Source organism: Cotesia typhae, unplaced genomic scaffold (assembly GCF_013202065.1).
Source record: "Cotesia typhae breed Kobodo isofemale line unplaced genomic scaffold, CoteBio_Ctyphae contig_123, whole genome shotgun sequence".
Taxonomy (NCBI): Eukaryota; Metazoa; Arthropoda; class Insecta; order Hymenoptera; family Braconidae; genus Cotesia; species Cotesia typhae.
The window spans coordinates 3,983,841-4,001,958 of NW_027423715.1; the positions used below are offsets into that span (position 1 = coordinate 3,983,841).

Consider the following 18,118-nt stretch of genomic DNA (forward strand, 5'->3'; position numbering starts at 1 on the left):
GGGAAAAGAGAAATAAGTTGTAGTAAATTTCACACAAAGGATTTTTTAGATCCTCAACTCTCACGATACGACTGAGTGGTAAAATTGAAAAACGTCTCGACGTTTTCGTACAAAAATAAATAATTAAAATTTTGTTTTTTGTCTGTTGGTAGTTGGTAATCGCTGTTAAACTGTCCTTATAAAAAAGTCGACCAATCACGATCTTTAAATAAAAATATCTAAGTAACAAAGTTGCTTTTTTTTTTCGATGGATCACTTTCTTAATAAATTCTTCTGGGTAAAAATAATAATCAATAAAATATAAATACGAATAAATAAAACACTTTTTTTTTATATTTTTTAATATAATAATTTATCTAGCACACTCGCGTGAATTTTCAGTAGTAACTATTTATTTAGCACTTGTACCGAGTGCTCTAGACAAATAGCTGTTAGCAGTTGTAATAATCTTAATAGAATTGTAGAATTAATAAATGCTCAACTCGGATGCAGTTATTAGTTATTAGTTGTCACTAATTAAATATTGATTGAGTAAGTAGTAGTTATATTTATTGTAATAACTAAGTATTACAACCGAGTGTTGACGCGAGACTAAAAACAGATCGGCTTAACAATGTGTCTTAAATGTCGTGTATCGTGTTAGAGAGTTGAAAAAACAGACAGAAGCTTCACGACTACCCTTCTCGCTCTCGAGTGTCACTGCGACTGAGTACTGCGACGAACTGCGACTGCGGCAAGCTGCCGGTAACGGCCATGTGCCGGACGCCGGTTCTCCGAGCCCCTGATTGGTCCGATTTAGTCACGTGGCCGGTGTATTCCTGTCCCCCACTCCTCTAACTACACATCTACTGAGTTTGGTAGTATTGGGGCTCCTACACACCGAGAAGCGAGCAGCGAACCCTGCCCGAATATAATCCAGAGCCAGCACACATCTATGCACTGTAGTACTGTAGTGCTGTAGTGCTGTAGTACTGTACTATACTGCCGTAGTACAGCCGAGTATGTACCGAGGGGAGCTGAGCAAGTCAAAGCTCGACGAAACATAGACACGAACACACAAGATACAACACACCGACAGGGTAAACACCCGACACTAATGCATATGATAATATATAAGCCACTGTTGTTCGTGTATTGCGTGTGTCGACACTTGCGCACCCGCTCTATGCTTTTACTCTCGTATGTCTAACTTGGTAATGTGTAATGTGTAATGTTTGTGTTCTCCCTTGCTCACTCAACCATCGCACACTCTTATTTTCCGGCTTCTCACTCCCCTACACACAGCTCCCCATACGTCTTCCTCCCTTTTAAATTTTTTTTTATTTTTATTTCTCCTGTTATTATTCCTCTGCTCTTGCTGTGCTATGTGCCCGTACCTACTCTCCTCTCTTTGCTCTTATTTTATTCCCCATTATTTTCTTCTTTATTTTCGACTCTCTTACGCATCATTTTTATCCTCTCCTTTTAAATTAATCCCCAGCTCTCTCGCTCATTCGCATCTCAGATACCACATTCACTCTTTACATTTTGTTTCATTTTTTTTACTTACTCTTAAAACGTTAGTTTTTACTTATTCGCGCGCTTTTTACCTTCCCTATTTATTTGTTGAGAAACAAGAGTAATATAAAAGTATATTAAATTCGACAGTTTTATTTACTAATTAAAAAAAAAAAAAAAAAAAAAAAAAAAAAATAACTTTATAAACAACAGCTGAGATAATTATTTTTAAAAATTATACCCATGTTAATTTATATAAATATCATCAAAGCTTCAAAGAGATTTAAATTCACTGGATATGTTTGCATTATTATTACCATCATTGTAATTTAAAATAATTCAAATTGAAATTTAGTTCAACCATATCATTATTGTATTATTATCATCGGGTTGTTAATTATCATTATGCCAGTAATTAATAAATAATTGATATTGATACTCGGTAAATTTTAATTATGAGTGCTCAATCGTTTTGTTAGAGAGTAATATTTTTAACAATAAATAATTAGTGATAAAATAGTATGTATAGAGTTACCTCTTTGATAACTTTGAAAGACGTCGAGCCAGTATATTCTATCCTAGACTATTATATTATATTATACCGAAAATCTACAGCGTTGAAGTTTATACGTCGGATTTCGGTAATTGGGTCGCTCTTCAGATAATTTACAGACCAAATTCCGATAATGTTGTTCTGCAAACGCCAATTAAAGTCTTGGCTCGAGCTAAAAAAATCGTATTTTTTTTTTTTTTTTTTGTTTCACCCAAACTCTAAATAGACCACCAAAAAATTTTAATTTCATTTTTTTACATTTTTACTGCTCAACTATTTGCTAATTAGCAAATAATAGAAAACTTTTACTTTTTAAATATCAAATATTAACTATTTAGTTGCCGCAAAAGCATAAAAATTACCAAAGAACAAATTTAACGATTTACATTTGAATATATTTCTGAAACTAACCCAACACCTGCCTATCCAAATTCCGGATACTTTTCACCAGATATAATCAGCACCGAAAACGTTCAACACTTGTGTAAAAAAGTTTCTCCGCATCCACAGTAACAGATGAGAAATGAGAGAAAGAAACATTAAATTTTTTAAAATTTGCTAAGCTACAGCTTAAAGTCTTATGTCTTGTCTTAAAATTATCTACACCATTGTATTTACTTTTTTTTTCATTTTTCCCAGTCACGGCTATAATTAGACTCGCCTCTCGCCTCGTAGCCGCTGATTTTCAACGATTACCTTTCCAATGACCGCTTAGAGCGCCCGAATTTCAGCTCCAAGTGATCTGTCAGATGAGTTTTAGATTATTTATCCACTAGATCTTTTTAAAAACTTAAAATTATATTTTTTTTTTTTTTTTTTTTTTAAATAAAAATACATTTTTAATTAACAAAAAAAAAAAAAAATCTAGACAAATATTTTAGAACGTAAATAAGTACTTGTCAAGAATATTCTAGTAATAATAGGAAAAGGAACAGCAATTTACCTGAGACACGTATTAGTATCGATTAATAGAAATTCTAAGAATTAAGTGTTCATCTATATTGCTTAGTATAATTGATTTTTAATGACAGTTTGTTTATAAATCATCTAACACGTGTTGTTGTTAAAAAAAAAATTTTTTTGGGTGATATAAAAATGTCCACTAAAAAAAATATTTATTAACAGTAAAATTCCGAGAGTAAAATATTTTTTGTTGTAAATTTCTTTTGAAACAGAAAAAGAAATTGTATGGACTATGAAGTAAAATCTCCGAACTATGGACATTTGGGTGTTGCCAGTGTCCCTCGAGCCCCAGGTAAAAATTTCAGCAAATCCAGGCAATTCATAAAAGACCTCGTAGCTCAAAATGCCCATCAATACCTCGAACAATGGTCTCGGTATTTAGGAATTCATAAGACGGTATTTGTTAGTGATGGACAAGCGTTTTTCATCGCACACCTAGATCTATCTTAACTTTTATTTATTTCTATATTTTTGAATAGTGTAAGGATGGCCACGTCAGTTTACCCGAACAAAAAAACTACAACTACAACTACGCACAGTAGTTTAACGAAAGAGATGGTATATATGAGTAATAGAGATAGGCACTATTGTATTGTATAGATACACCGGTGCGAGACTCTCTTAAGATTTTCAACTTAAAGTCTAGTGTAATGGTACAGCGAAAAGTTTTGTATTGGATAAGATAAGAGTAAAATGAGTAAAATGAGTAAAATGAGTAAAACCCATAAAGTAAAGTACAGCAACGAGAACGAGCCATACATCCAAGGCTGTCAGTAGTACCGTGTGCCGGTTTCGCCTCAAGCACCTGCCTTAGTCATGTACAAAACTACTCACTCTGTCTCTCTGCATCCATTATTTTTCAGCCCCGCTGTCTGATAATAAACGTACCAACTATTTCGTCTTATTCTCATCCTCTCCTTTATTATGATAATCATGCAGGCAACGGAAAGCAAACTACATCAGCTTCTTCTTATTCTATTTCATTAATTTCATTAATCCAGTGGGTGGTACTGCTATTTACTGCTTTTACCTTCAATTATAAAATTTGTCACGTTTATAAATTAAACAATTGTTCTATACCACAGTACCACTATCGATAATTAATATAATCCATCCCCTAATTTTATACGCTATAAATTTTTGCATTGAATAAAAAATCGATTGACATGTAATTTATTTATCTATTAATTTACTCAACTGTAAATAATATTTATATTTATGGATAATAGTGTACTATTATAGCACGTGGTTGATAGAAGCCTTAAGGAGCTAATTGATAATGATAATAATAAATTTAAAAAGTTAAGGATTTATAGCAGGGGCTGATACTACCTCCAGACTTAACTGGGAACATTTATCTTAGTCAACCCCTTGGAAAGAAAAAAAAAAAAAAAAAAAAAAAAGTTACGCTGAAATAAAAGTAGAATAGAAATAGGAAGAGAATTTTTTTAGTTTCCGGAAAACTTGAAATATTTTGTATTGATAATTTAAGATAGATAAAATATTTTTTGGCTTGATGTTTTATTTTGGTGGATAAAACGAATGTTGTCGAGTGAGTGATTGATATCGAGATAAAGTTAATTAATGTAGACAATATAACATGAATATAGAGTGTTAAGTGACCAGCAAACAAATAACATTAAACGACCGGTGCTGGATCGGCTGTCAGATTTTTTAACCCAAGCAACCGGTTACTCTGCAATCATTATCATTATTTGCGAAACTTAAAACTCTCACATTCGAGTGTACCGCGGGATAAATAACGCAACAAAGGATTTTAACTTTAATATTTATAAATGTTAAATCGATTTATTATTTTAATTCGATAAATTTTGACGACACAATTCGATGATTGATTTTTTAAAACTAAATTACTGACTGTAAAACATTAATCATAATTTTTGATCGTAACAATTTTATTAAGTTGCTCCGAAAAATTTAAACGAGGCTTAATAACATGGATTTCCATAATAAATTAATGGCTTTTGATTCGAGTAATCAGTTTTAAACAAGATAAAAGTTAATATCTACATAAAAATTTATTGATAAATATATAAGAATCCATTAGAAAAAAGGGTAAATTCCTGAATTGATAATCAAGCCGTCAAGAAATGGCCAACCAAAAAATATAATTAATGATTTGGGTTCGGGTTCTTTTTTTATATTATTATACATAAATAAAATAAAATAGAATAAAATAAAATAAAATGTTTAAAAAAAAAAAAAAAAAAAATCGATCTACAATAGACAGGATGTAAAAATCCACAGAGAAATGAAACACCGGAAATATCGAAGGACTCTTGATGCTTTCGTTTTTTCAAGGTCTCTAAAAATTACACAAGAGAAAAGAGAAATATATCTATCGTCAATAGTGGGCCACAAGTCCAAGATGTATCTCATCAGGCATCGACGTGTAAATTTTTCACACACATTATACGTTCACATCTGCGGTACGGGGCCACATACAATAACTATTTCTTCATTTTATTAACCATTTCTTATTTTATTTTTATATTTCTCATTTTCAAACATCAGAGCTCGTGCTCTCGACAGCAACAACCAGTGCACGTTAAATTGGTGGTCCGTTGTATTGAGGGAGAGGAGAAAGTCTCCAACACTCGATTACGGCACCCATCCACTGCGATTACGAGACTCAAACACGTTATAGCATTAATATAACATCCTATACAGATTAAATAAATAATAACAATACAATGTAAATGGTATTAGTGTTGTGTATGTGTGTGTGTGTGTGTGTGTGTGTGTGTGTGTGTGTGTGTGTGTGTGTGTGTGTGTGTGTGTGTGTGTTTGCGTACAATCCATACTAGCAGATGCATATATATTTAGTAACCCTGACGATCTAAGCGCAAGAAAAATTAAAAAAATAAAAACCCACCAGCTGTTTACCCCACGTCGATCATAATCGATAGTACACATTACGTCACTCCATTAATAAAAAAAAATTATGTTTAATTTTTCGAAAACACATTGACAGACTCGGATTCGAGTAGGAGAAATGGGAAAAAATGAGAACCGACGTAACAGTTCCTCCCATTTTTAAATTTCTACCAACACCCGGTGTGCTGATGAAAAACCTACCGGGCGCATATATCAGTTAAGCAGTACCTACCTAACCCAACATTACAGCTTACAGATAAATAAAAGAAAAGGAAGGAAAAAACCTTTCGACTGGCCAGGACGCCGCATATGGCATGAGTTGTCGGAAATATCGCCCGAATTATGCAGATGTCACTCTCCGATATTTCACTTCCTGCAATAATATTGTTCTTTAAAAACCTACACTGATATACTAAATTCAACAATAATTACACATTTATGGCTCTTATGGGTCAATACTTTACCTATATCTCATTTTAGTAGGACAATAAATAATTATGTCTTGATATTTTAAAAATAAAATATTTAATTGGGACCAACCGCCCCAATGGCTGATTTTTTTAATCCATTTTCAAGAAGGCAAACAGAACTGGGATTGAAAATGAAAGACTAATATTTTATTTGGAGCAAACTGTTTCAATCGAGGCTGGGAATAGCAAGGTAGTGAAAAAAGCGAGTTTAGCTGCTATTCAGTTGACAATGAGGGCTCGGCGTCCTTTACAAACTAAACGCAGACGAAGACGGGCCCGAAACAGCTGGTCGATCTTACATCGAGCTCGTCCTCGTGGTCCTCGATCCCTGAGAAACTAAATATAAAATAAAATATTAAGTATACGGGGTACTGTAGATGTTCCAATGGATGGTAGTACCTGTGTGGTGTTTGTAGACAGAGTAAGGTAAAGAGAATCGACGAGACGAGGTGAGAGACAGAGGACAGAGGAAGAGTGAAAATAAAAAAATAAAAAAAAAAAATAAATAAATAAATAAATAAAAAATGATAAATAACAAAAAAGGAAAACGGTACCACCTGGCGTACCTGGCTTATACTGGTTACCTGAGATCTGAGAGCGACGCTTACCTGGGGTTACGCTTTTGTACAAACCGGAGCACCCGCACGATACGTTAAACTTAGCTGCAGGATACCAGACCTTCACAATCCTCGTTAGACTGCAAACCTCTGCTCGTCCATCTACTAAATTAGATCTTATATTTAGGTTTACATCTTTTATATTTATTAATAAAAAAACATCAATAGAAAATATGTTTTAGGTATTTAATTTGGTACGGGCGTCTATTAAAAAGGCCATCAACTTTAATTTATTGATTTGTTTTCAGTAAAATAAATAAATATGAGGGTTAAGCTGTTGTTATTATTATAATTAATTGGTAATTGAATAAATAGGCTGACGTTTTTGGTTTTATTAGGGCGAAGATAAGAAAAAATATCCGTGTACTGGCAAAATTATCTTGTAAAATCGAACATCGGTTTAAAGGATCACGAAAACACATCACGCATCACGAAGCCCCAAATTAAATGATAATGAATGTTAAATTAGTTGAGGAGATGAGGTATTGGGTTGAGAGTGTGCAGTGGGCTTCTGCACGAACAATTCGAGGAGCTGGAACAAAAATAAAAATAAAAATAAAAAATTGAGGAATAAGTAATATCAGGTAAGTAGTCTTGGTATTTTATATATTACCTTGTATACTTGGAGATTCGGATGGTTATTCTTATTCTTATATTCTTTTAGGCCCAACCAGCAGTCACGCCTCTCAAGGTCAGAGATTTTCGAAACTGACGTACCGCGGTGGTGATTATGACACGGGCGTGTGTGCATCGCCATCAACGGCACCCGGCATATCCAGCAAAGCAGCTGCAAGAACACACTTGTCGTGTGCCAGATGATCTTTCGAAAGCCGCCTCCCTTCTACGCCAGCTAACTTGTATTACGTTAGAAATTATTTTCTTCGATCGTTCCGAATTCAATCGAGGATTTTTAAAATGATTTATTGAACGTGTCCGAGAACAATACCCCCCGAGGGTTTATTTCCAAAATTATGCTCCAAAGTACTCTGTGAAATAAAGGGAGGATGCTGGATTATCAAGGATTAATGGTGAGACTTTTACCGCAGTGACAAATTTTATGCATGGAAAATTTCAAGGTAAATATAATATTGTAATATTCTTACCGATATTAGTTATATGTCAGTATTTTCAAAGGCTTTTTACCACGCTACCCATACGACTGCTTTACCAGCCGTTTCCGGTTACTCCCGGTGACCAAACAGCTCTTTTCTTCACCCGCCAACTTCCATCAATTTTGCTATAGTTTTATTCACTGTAACAAATGCTGCAACGTTACTTCTATTTTACATTATATTCCTCTATGAAAATCTTTAAAAAAAAAAAAAAAAAAAAAAAAAAAACTTATTGATTCCGGTGATTTCAGAGAATTTTCAAAGCTAGTTTTCCAACAGATGTTTGGGTATTAACGTCCTAGGAAAATACCATGTTTTCATAATCATGTCCAAAGTTATTTTTAGTTATTTCGGTCAATAAATTCTCAAAAGAATCCTCTTTTCAAAGCTTGTTGTGGTGTATAAATCATTTTAATATATTATATATTTTTTTATGCTCGTTGATAATCATATTACAATCACTAATTTCATCACCTATGCTCTTCCAGACAAATCAATAATTTATTCCTTTAATTTCCTATACTCTGTAATAAAAAATAAAAAATAAAAAATAATTCTCCACCGGTTTTAATTAAACGGTTCCAAGTAATATCCATTTCAATACCCACGTCAATCACCAATTAATCACCAATTTTGAATAGTCTTCATGTGCAGGCTTCTGAGTAAATCAATATTTTCTGATTTTTAATTAAATCATACTCATTACAATTAATTTAAGATATTTTTTAAAAAATTCCTACAAATTATACTTCTGTTTATTTTTAGTATCATGAATTAAATTTTTATAAAAATCTAAAAATTGTCACATGTCATAGTTTAACTTTAAATAACTCCAGAAATTATTATTCGAATATTCTAGAATCATTACACCGGTATTTTCTCACCCTCTGCTATCATTCTCATATTTTTTTTTTTTTTTTTTTATTCTTATCAGTAATTTTGTATCAATCACACCGAAGTTGATTCTAAAATAGAAAACTAATTGATTAATTCATACCATAAATTTTCTTTCCGTTCTTAATTATCCTAAGCTTCTGGCAGTATATTTTACAAAATAAATATATTATAATCCCCAAATAAAATTGTAATAAAAATGACATTTACTAGATATGAATATATTCGTATAAATAAATCTATCATTCAAATTATTCATAGCATTTTATTTCACCAAGGGTTGATTTAGATCATTGAACCTATTATATATTATATATACGTTTTTAAATTTTTTATCCACCGACCGCTACTCGAGCGCTGGCAGTGTCACGCGGAAACTTCGAGAAATAAATGAACACTATTGATTTATCCTCGCTGGCAGTTGCTACGTCGATAAGTAGACAAAAATAAACATTCTATTCTCGCTAAAAAAAATAAAAAAAAAAATAAAAAAAAAAAAAAGAACGGGTTCATCTATTCAAAAAAGTTTATTCTAAAACAATAATATTGTCATCTGTTCAATTTTATCATTGTTGTAAATAATTATAACTTTATTCCTCCTAGTCATCTGAAAAAATAAACCTGACAGCATATGTCTGGTTAAACACTGGTAATTATAAATAATTCTACACAAAAAATTCTATTGTATATTTTATTAAATTAAATAATTATTTATTCCAGCTGATAACATCTGTACAATTTACATTTTAATAATGTCCAACGCACAAAGTCCTACTGTCTACTGGAATCAAATAAATGGTGACATTTATTTAAGAATAGACATCAATGATCCTCAGGTATTGATTTCATTAATTTAAATTACTTTAATTACATAATTAATAATTAATTATTTTAAACAGGGGTCAGAGATTCATTTTGAAGATGACTGCATGCATTTTTCAGCTTTCAAACCTGGCGATGACACTCCTGTCAATTATAGCTTTACTCTAAATTTTTACAAGCCAACTGATCGGACAGTAAGTGTTTATTTTTATTTTGACGTACCTAATTTATTTTTTATAAAATTCTTAAAATTATTGAATATGTGCTAAATTAATTTTAATTTTTTTTTTTTTTTTTTTATTAACTTGGTGAATAATTGTAGGAAAATGTGTACGATCTGATAGACCATCAGCTGCAGTTCATTTTAAAAAAGCAGTATGATGAAAAATGGCCGCGCTTGACCTGCCAAGACTCGGATCCTTCCTGGGTGGTTCCAGATTCAGACAAACTGACCAAGAAAAACTTGTGTAGCAAGGATAAAAAAGTACCAAAGCCAGTGTTCAAAAAACTGAGCGAGCAGTATGCGGGGTTGAATGATAAACTCCACAGGGAAGAGCTTGAAAAACGAGATATTCATGAAGATTATCCTCACATGTATGATAAACTCCACAAGGAGGAGCTGGGATACCGAAAAGGTAAAAAAAAAAAATTTATTTTATTTATTTATTATTTAATTTCAATACCGGGGCAGTGTAAAAGCAAATATAATATATTATTTTTAAGGTGGTTGATAAAATTTTGAATTATTTACAGAGGATTATAAAAAAGTGTACCTAGCGTTCTACAATTTATTCCAATTCATTGGATTCCTCTACATTCTGATCATCATGGGAATAAAATACTCTCGAGATGGTCCAGGTAATTGAAATGACTACTTAAAAATGATTAAACTCCTCAGTGGATAAATAAATAATAATTAAAATGGTTTTCCAACAGAATCAATGGAACAAACGTACAAGAGCGTCGGGAGATTACTGAAATTTGCCCAGCTGATGCAATTCCTGGAAATAATGCATCCAATATTCGGATACACCAAAGGAAGCGCCTTGATAGCGTTCATCCAAGTCGGTGGGCGTGCATTTATCCTGTTTGTTATGATTGAATCGGAAAAACGGATGCAAACAAAGCCCGTTGTGTTTTATCTGTTTTTCGTTTGGAGTCTTGTCGAAGTTTTCCGATATCCTTATTACATAGCGCAATTGTTCAGAGTGAATATCCCTCTGCTAACTTGGCTGAGGTACACCGTGTGGATCCCGCTCTACCCCATCGGATTTCTCTGCGAGGGCATTGTTATGCTCCGCAATATTCCTTACTTTGAAGAAACAAAGAAGTACAGCATAGAGTTGCCCAACTCCTGGAATTTTTCATTCTACCTGCCGACCTTCATGAGGATTTACTTGCTGATGTTCTTCATTCCCGCTCTCTACATGATGATGTCTCACATGAACAGGGCGAGGTATCAGAAGCTCGGTAAAACCAAGGAGCGGAAAGTTGTCGTGCAAAAGTACAACTCTGTCTTCTACGCAGTCAATTTCTGTTTAGTTGTCGGTTTTGCTTGGTTTTATTATTTCAAAATGAGTATTAATTAATTTTTCAATTTACATTCAAAGAATTCTTGTTAAATACATAAGTATTGAATTTTTATTAAGATGATTAATAAAATTTGATATTTATTAGGTTTTTAATCATAAAAAAAAAATTTATTATTACTTTAGATTTTGTTAAAAATAATTTAAACATAAAAGTAAGTTTTTATAAAATAATTATTTTAATGATACTGAAACCAACAAACACTTGAAAATTTTTTCATTATTACAAAAATTGCATTTATAATTTTTTAGAGCTTCTAAATTTATTTCTTAAAAAAATTCTAAAAATGATCAGCTGTCTTTCAAGTTTAGTATCATTTATCATTTATTCATTTAAATTTCTATCTTATAGTAAATTTGTTACGCGGGTATTTACATCGCATGCGCGTAGAAAACTTAAAAAAAAATTGCAGATGACGCTGCTGCTTTCCTATCACTATGATTGATGAAAATATTTATTTTTTTATAACATCGTGACTGATATTCTCCTTACTTCAGTCACTATCTCGCCGCTCATGTCAATTACCGGTTCAAGTTAATTATTATCACCTCTATCAAAGCAATTATTTTTCTTCATCTTATATATCACTTCAATCATGTCAACAATGCTGCGTATTATAAAAAAAATCCAGCCCTCAAGGGCCTTCTCGTCAGCACCACAGGCTCCAGAAACAAATCCTTCGATAATGTACGCTGGGGTAAATAAATTTTTCTTATCTTATCTAATAAATAAAATTTTTTACACTCTAAGAGTAACAATTAAATGATATTAAAGTTTTAACAATTAAATTTGTTCCAAAAAATTAAATTTTTAATTTTTGCATGTCAATTTTTTTTTTTGCAATAATTAATTTTAATGACAATTAATATTTATATTTCAGCTATTTATTGACAATGAATGGCGAAAATCCGAATCAGGAAAAACATTTACCACCGTGAACCCGACAACCGGCGAAGTAATAACAGAAGTACAAGAAGGCGATGTCAAAGATATTAATTTAGCAGTAAAAGCAGCTCGCAGAGCATTTAAACTTGGGTCAAAATGGAGAACAATGGACGCTTCGCAACGCGGTGTCCTTCTTCATAAGCTGGCTGATTTAATAGAACGGGATCATATATATCTCGCGGTATGTACGCGTATTGCGCAGTCTGTCAATATTTGTTGCACAATCTTTGTTTATTTATTTATTTACGTAATCAATTACCAATGACGCAAGTCTTGTCGCACAGTCATTAATTAATAAATTAATTAATTTTTACTCAGTCCTTGGAAACTCTGGACAACGGCAAGCCTTTCACAGCATCGTACGGGTTCGACGTGCCCCAGAGTGCCAGTGTTCTGAGATACTACGCCGGGTGGGCTGACAAAAATCATGGCAAGGTAATTCCGATAGACGGTAAATTCTTCGCTTACACCCGGCATGAACCTGTTGGAGTTTGCGGTCAAATTATACCCTGGAACTTTCCGTTGCTGATGATGGCGTGGAAATTAGGACCAGCATTAGCGACAGGTACGTCTAAATAATATGAAACCTTGAAAATTAGCTACTATTTTTGTAAAATAAATGTAAAACGATCTCCAGGAAATACTGTGATTTTAAAACCCGCTGAACAGACACCTCTGACGGCTCTGTATCTGGCTTCGTTGGTGAAAGAAGCTGGATTTCCACCGGGAGTAGTCAATGTCGTCCCCGGATTCGGTAAAGCCGGCGAGGCCCTGGTGCTTCATGATGATGTAGACAAAGTAGCGTTTACTGGATCAACAGAAGTCGGTAAGCTGGTGAAGCAAGGTGCTGCGATAAGTAACTTGAAACGAACTACCTTGGAGTTGGGCGGCAAGTCTCCGAATATTATTTTTAAAGATGCTGATATGACTCATGCCGTTGAAACTGCTCACTTTGGTCTTTTCTTCAACATGGTAGGTCATTTTATTAACTAACTAGCAACCTTGCAGTCACTGTATGATTTTTGTTTATTCTGTTAATAATATAGATTATTTGGTTTTTATATTTATCTGTTTAATTAACGTCTTTCAGGGACAATGTTGTTGCGCTGGATCTCGAACCTTTGTCGAGGATGATATTTATGATGAGTTTGTTGAGAAAAGTGGTATTCGCGCTCAGAAAAGGACTTTAGGAAATCCTTTCGATCCTAATGTTGAGCATGGTCCTCAGATTGACGAAGAGCAGATGAATAAAATTCTTGAGATGGTTAAAAGTGGAAAAGAACAAGGCGCTAAATTAGTTACTGGAGGAGACAGAGTTGGAAGTGCAGGGTACTTTATTTCTCCTACTGTGTTCGCTGATGTCCAGGATGATATGACTATTGCTCGCGAAGAAGTAGATATTTTATTTTAAATATTAATTATAAAAAAAAAAAAATATCAGCTTAATTGTAAAAAAAATTAATTCAACAGATCTTTGGACCAGTTCAGCAAATATTAAAATTCAGTGATCTTGATGAAGTAATAGAACGTGCTAACAAAACAGATTACGGATTAGCTGCGGCTATTTTCACGAAAGATATCGATAAAGCTAATCATGTTATCCAAGGACTGAGAGCAGGAACCGTTTGGTAAATTTTTTTTATTAAAAATATTTTTTTAAATAAAATTTATCTTTTAATAATTAAAAAATATTTTACAGGGTTAATACTTACAACGTTCTGGCAAACCAAGTACCGTTCGGTGGGTACAAAATGAGCGGGCATGGTCGTGAGCTCGGAGAGTATGGTCTCGACGCTTACACAGAAGTTAAAAGTGTAATTATGAAAGTTTATACGAAGAACAGTTAGACATTCTTCTTTTTTTCTTTTTTTTTTTTTTTTTTTTTTGTTCAATAAGTTGTTGATTTTTATTAAATATTCGAAGAATTTGTTATCGTTAATCAAAGCCAAGTACAAAAAAAATTTTTCAAGTATTACCCGATAAATATATATTTTTTTTTATGTTTATTATTAAGAAATGTAGCATAGCTCTGAGAAGACAATAAAAATCAAATTTTAATACAAATAAATTTATTAACTAAACAAATATAAATAAATAAATCAATATATATTTATATTTCTTAATAATTAAATATTGCTATGTATTTTTTGATATACACTAAATAATATAATATAAATAATTCTATAAAAATCATTAAAATTTCATTTTAAAATTATTACCGGGGAGGGAAGGAAAAAAAAAAAAAAAAACGTCTTTGACGCACAAATAGCTGCTTTAATTTAAACAGCTTTATCCTGCATACGGTTTTAGATCGATTAAAAAAATTAAAAAAAAATCACTACACCAATGTCACTCAACAAATCGTCAATTATCAAATAAAAATATACTAAAAAAATCGAAGAGCCTCTAAAAAATGAACAAAAACGTATACACAAATTTAAAGGTAAAAAAAAAATAGACTTGGTCTATTAGAATAACAAATATCAGTCTGGTGCAGTAAGCAATGACTGTGCGTCAATAAAACTCTCGGTCATGAGCATTGAATTATTCATTATCGGAGTACTAACAGTGTTGCCCGAGTGTTTGTTGCCGAACGGATAAAAACTGTTGATGTTCATTTGCACTAAAAAAGTATTTATTTTGTCAACAGGCGAAACGCAATTTCCATTTATGTTTACTTTTAACTGGCTGATGCTGTTTTGCAGCAAACGGGCGTAGAGTTCCGAGTGATTTTTACCTCCGTTACGAATTTCTAACGGAGGAATCCAGCGAAAATAGCACTGGGTCCAAAGCTCCAGGCAAGACACACTAAATTGGGGCTTGAGATATTTTTCCTCATCGGCTGAATTGAAAAATGGACTGTAGAATAATAAAATATCCTGGTCAGTAAACTGTTCTCTCCAGTCCCAGACGCTTCTTAAAACCAAAGAACTATTAATGTCCTAAAAAATAATTTTTTATTTTATTTTATTTTATTAATTCATAAATTTTTGGGGATAAATAATTACCGTTGCTGCATTAGTACGGTCTCTTTCGCAATTGAAAATAAATGTATCAAAAATTGATACATGAGCAGTGTCCCACAAACTTGTCAAATAAGTTTCCGTAAATTCAAATTTAGATGGATACTGCTGACACAATTGCCAGACGCAATCGAGGTAGATCAAAAATATCGGGGACTTTTCACCGTTCGGTTTAATAATATGACCTAGACGGTCACAAAAAGGATGACCAGCAGCTACCCACTCTTTTTGAAGCAGCGTTTGGAACCCAGTTATTGTCCTGAAGTACGGGTCGAGTATTAATTGAACTAGACTTGATATTACGCAGCATAAATCTCTTCCAGCGTTTTCTAAACATATTATTTTTAATTAAATTTTTAAAATAAACAAGTCACATTTAATTGTTTTATAAAATTACCTTGCAGGATAACAGAAGTACCAGAATTTAAATGGTCACTAGCTTCGACGGCTTTTTGCAAACAGTAAGAGACAAATTTCAGCCATTTAGTACTTTCTAATAACGAATAGAAATTATTGTCTTGTAGCCAAAATTGTCTTATGTTGTCTGTAATTAATAAATTTATTAATTTAATTAATTGATCCTGATGTTACACTGATTAAGAGCTTTCATTTGAGTACCCACATGCATTTTTGATATATTTTTCATATATAATATAAATAATTTTTGTTGTTTTATTTACCTGGTGAACAAAGAGAAATAAATTTAGAAAATCCATTGGCAACAGTTTTAACATTAACATCTTTATTTAAATCCAGTACGGCCATTGCTAGCTTCTGGGGATGGCTTTTTCGAATATTCTCCAGCATAATATTTTCTTGAGTACGTTCTGATATCGTGGGTATCAGCTCAGACATTTTAACCAAAGCCGCGCCGCGGTGGTTCGACCAAGACCACACTGGAGGACGATTGTCTTGAAAGTGCGAGGCTGCGCCAGACAATTGACTGTCTGTCACCGAAGCGGGTACTATAATATACTCTGGAAGGCTAATTAAATATTTATTAGTAGCTTTAAAAATTTTTTATGCAATATTTTTTACCTGGTTGATAATTGATATCGTAAATTAGCAGACGACAACCTCCAGTTTTTTTTCGTATGCTCATTATTGCACGACGTACGGTTTAATTCATTTTGCCAGTCGCTCATGCTGCGAAATAGCTTTATTTTTTTATCTATACTACTGTAATACGGTTCTCTGCAAGCAATAGTGAATTAAAATTAAAATCAATTCATTGAATAAATAGTAAATTATAAATTTAAATAAATTACTTGTAATCATAGGCGAATAATAATTGATGCCGACGAGGAAATGCATGATGCAGAAGAGTCGTTAATAAATTTTTTCCGTGACCGACTGGTGAAAATTTAAATGAAAATGACCATGTCCTAAAATTCTATCACCAGAAAATTTAATCTAAATTTTCATGTATCAATTTAAATTATTTATTTATTTATAAAGCGATCAATTACTCATACTTACTTTACAAACAATAAAAATACCCTTTACTTTTGAGGGTACTGTACTACCAGGCATTAATTTACGTTTTTTATCGCCTATTATTAAGTAAATCTCGTCGATGTTTGTTAGGCATGAGTCTGTGTACCCATAAAAATGATTTTGCTGACGATTTATGTCCTAAAAATTTTTTAATTTAATATTTATTATAGCTTATAATAATTTATTTGCTATAAAATAAAAAAAAAAAAAAACAAAAATATATACATATATATATATTTACCTCAGAATTGGAATCTTCAGTTGTAATAAATGTTAGTTTAAAATTAGTGACAGCGAGTATACCCGAAATACCCTGTTTTAAATCACTAACTGGTGAAAACATCAACACACTCTGAGCTTCTGCTATTACTACTTCGCCTGGTAGTAATTTTACATTATTATCATTCACAGAATTTCTCCTACTGGAATTTATTTGCTGAGAAAAAAAAAATAAATAATTAAACTTCTCTAAATTTAGAATGTCTATAGTTAAAAATTAATAAAATATAAATACCTGCATCTCATGCTCTTCCATACCAACATAACTAATAAAGTTATTGCTGCTTTTATCCATTATTATCAATAATTGTTTAAATAAATTATAAATATTTAGAATAAACAATTACAAATACAAAAATTTATAAACAATACATTTATAATTAATGCACGTAAACATCAATAAGATTCATTCACAAATTTATTTAAATTTTTTTTATAAATCATTTTGAGTAAATGTTTTTTGGAAGTTTTCTATTAAAACAGTGATTGCACGTACGCACTTGTTACTCCTTCAATGATTTATGTAATTAACAATAAAATAAATTTTTTTTTAATTTTTTTGTTCAAGTGAATTAGACATATATTTATATATAAATACAATAAAAGACAATAAATTATGCCTGCTCGTGTTGCTTTGGTATCGATGAAAGTTTGGATTTATGAAAATTTGTCCAAATAAATATGAAAGTTTGTAAAATTGCTGATGAATATAAATGAATAAAAGCACAGGAAAATTTACGTATAATTGTATATAAATAAAAATGATTCTATGCAAACTAGATCATCTGTTCAATTTTACAGTTGTTCAAATGACCAACTGAACAAATAAAATTCCCTATTTTTAAAAATACGTACAACTAATAATATGTTTATTTGATTTTAATTCCAAAAGTATAAATGGAAAAATGAACATAACTATAAATAAAAATTTATAAATTTACTAGTTAATAAAAAATAT

General features: G+C 31.9%; 3 protein-coding genes and 1 long non-coding RNA gene across 5 annotated transcripts; 2 read left to right on the forward strand and 2 right to left on the reverse strand.

Annotated features, from left to right (window-relative positions):
* Window positions 1–7,183: 7,183 nt before the first annotated feature.
* Window positions 7,184–8,549, reverse strand: LOC141533729 (uncharacterized). Its single transcript, XR_012480335.1, has 3 exons — window positions 8,102–8,549; window positions 7,612–7,984; window positions 7,184–7,530 (listed from the first exon to the last, which is right to left on the reverse strand). It is a non-coding gene; the product is annotated as an uncharacterized LOC141533729 (long non-coding RNA).
* A 937-nt stretch (window positions 8,550–9,486) lies between these two features.
* Hacd2 (3-hydroxyacyl-CoA dehydratase 2) lies at window positions 9,487–11,649 on the forward strand. The gene is made up of 6 exons (XM_074252677.1): window positions 9,487–9,653; window positions 9,725–9,840; window positions 9,904–10,020; window positions 10,149–10,461; window positions 10,580–10,684; window positions 10,763–11,649. Exons 2-6 carry the CDS (start codon window positions 9,757–9,759, stop codon window positions 11,413–11,415), a joined length of 1,272 nt encoding a protein of 423 aa, XP_074108778.1. The 5' UTR covers window positions 9,487–9,653; window positions 9,725–9,756; the 3' UTR covers window positions 11,416–11,649.
* A 229-nt stretch (window positions 11,650–11,878) lies between these two features.
* On the forward strand, window positions 11,879–14,245 carry Aldh (Aldehyde dehydrogenase). Its single transcript, XM_074252655.1, has 7 exons — window positions 11,879–12,113; window positions 12,297–12,542; window positions 12,680–12,926; window positions 12,999–13,333; window positions 13,452–13,754; window positions 13,832–13,989; window positions 14,061–14,245. Exons 1-7 carry the CDS (start codon window positions 12,012–12,014, stop codon window positions 14,206–14,208), a joined length of 1,539 nt encoding a protein of 512 aa, XP_074108756.1. The 5' UTR covers window positions 11,879–12,011; the 3' UTR covers window positions 14,209–14,245.
* A 203-nt stretch (window positions 14,246–14,448) lies between these two features.
* LOC141533640 (myotubularin-related protein 10-B) lies at window positions 14,449–17,909 on the reverse strand. Of its 2 annotated transcripts, none has more exons than XM_074252635.1 (9): window positions 17,396–17,906; window positions 17,123–17,317; window positions 16,864–17,019; window positions 16,653–16,777; window positions 16,423–16,578; window positions 16,065–16,369; window positions 15,782–15,928; window positions 15,370–15,713; window positions 14,449–15,303 (listed from the first exon to the last, which is right to left on the reverse strand). In XM_074252635.1, the coding sequence occupies exons 1-9, from the start codon at window positions 17,453–17,455 to the stop codon at window positions 14,845–14,847; spliced, it is 1,947 nt and encodes a 648-aa protein (XP_074108736.1). In that variant the 5' UTR covers window positions 17,456–17,906; the 3' UTR covers window positions 14,449–14,844. The 2 variants fall into 2 exon arrangements, with proteins under 2 accessions (XP_074108736.1, XP_074108744.1); XM_074252643.1 differs by having other exon boundaries at window positions 15,108–15,277; window positions 17,396–17,909.
* Window positions 17,910–18,118: the final 209 nt, after the last annotated feature.

Bases quoted from the DNA above. Each gene is read 5' to 3' on its own strand.
- LOC141533640 (XM_074252635.1), bottom strand. From the start codon at position 17,455: ATGGATAAAAGCAGCAATAACTTTATTAGTTATGTTGGTATGGAAGAG. The intron at 16,778-16,863 runs GTAAGTATGAGT...TTCTGGTGATAG, and splicing joins GTATTTTTATTGTTTGTAAA to AATTTTAGGACATGGTCATT. The intron at 15,929-16,064 runs GTAAATAAAACA...TATTAATTACAG, and splicing joins TATTTCTCTTTGTTCACCAG to ACAACATAAGACAATTTTGG.
- Aldh (XM_074252655.1), top strand. From the start codon at position 12,012: ATGTCAACAATGCTGCGTATTATAAAAAAAATCCAGCCCTCAAGGGCC. The intron at 12,114-12,296 runs GTAAATAAATTT...TTTATATTTCAG, and splicing joins CTTCGATAATGTACGCTGGG to CTATTTATTGACAATGAATG. The intron at 12,927-12,998 runs GTACGTCTAAAT...AACGATCTCCAG, and splicing joins AGGACCAGCATTAGCGACAG to GAAATACTGTGATTTTAAAA.
- Hacd2 (XM_074252677.1), top strand. From the start codon at position 9,757: ATGTCCAACGCACAAAGTCCTACTGTCTACTGGAATCAAATAAATGGT. The intron at 9,841-9,903 runs GTATTGATTTCA...TATTTTAAACAG, and splicing joins TAGACATCAATGATCCTCAG to GGGTCAGAGATTCATTTTGA. The intron at 10,462-10,579 runs GTAAAAAAAAAA...AATTATTTACAG, and splicing joins GGAGCTGGGATACCGAAAAG to AGGATTATAAAAAAGTGTAC.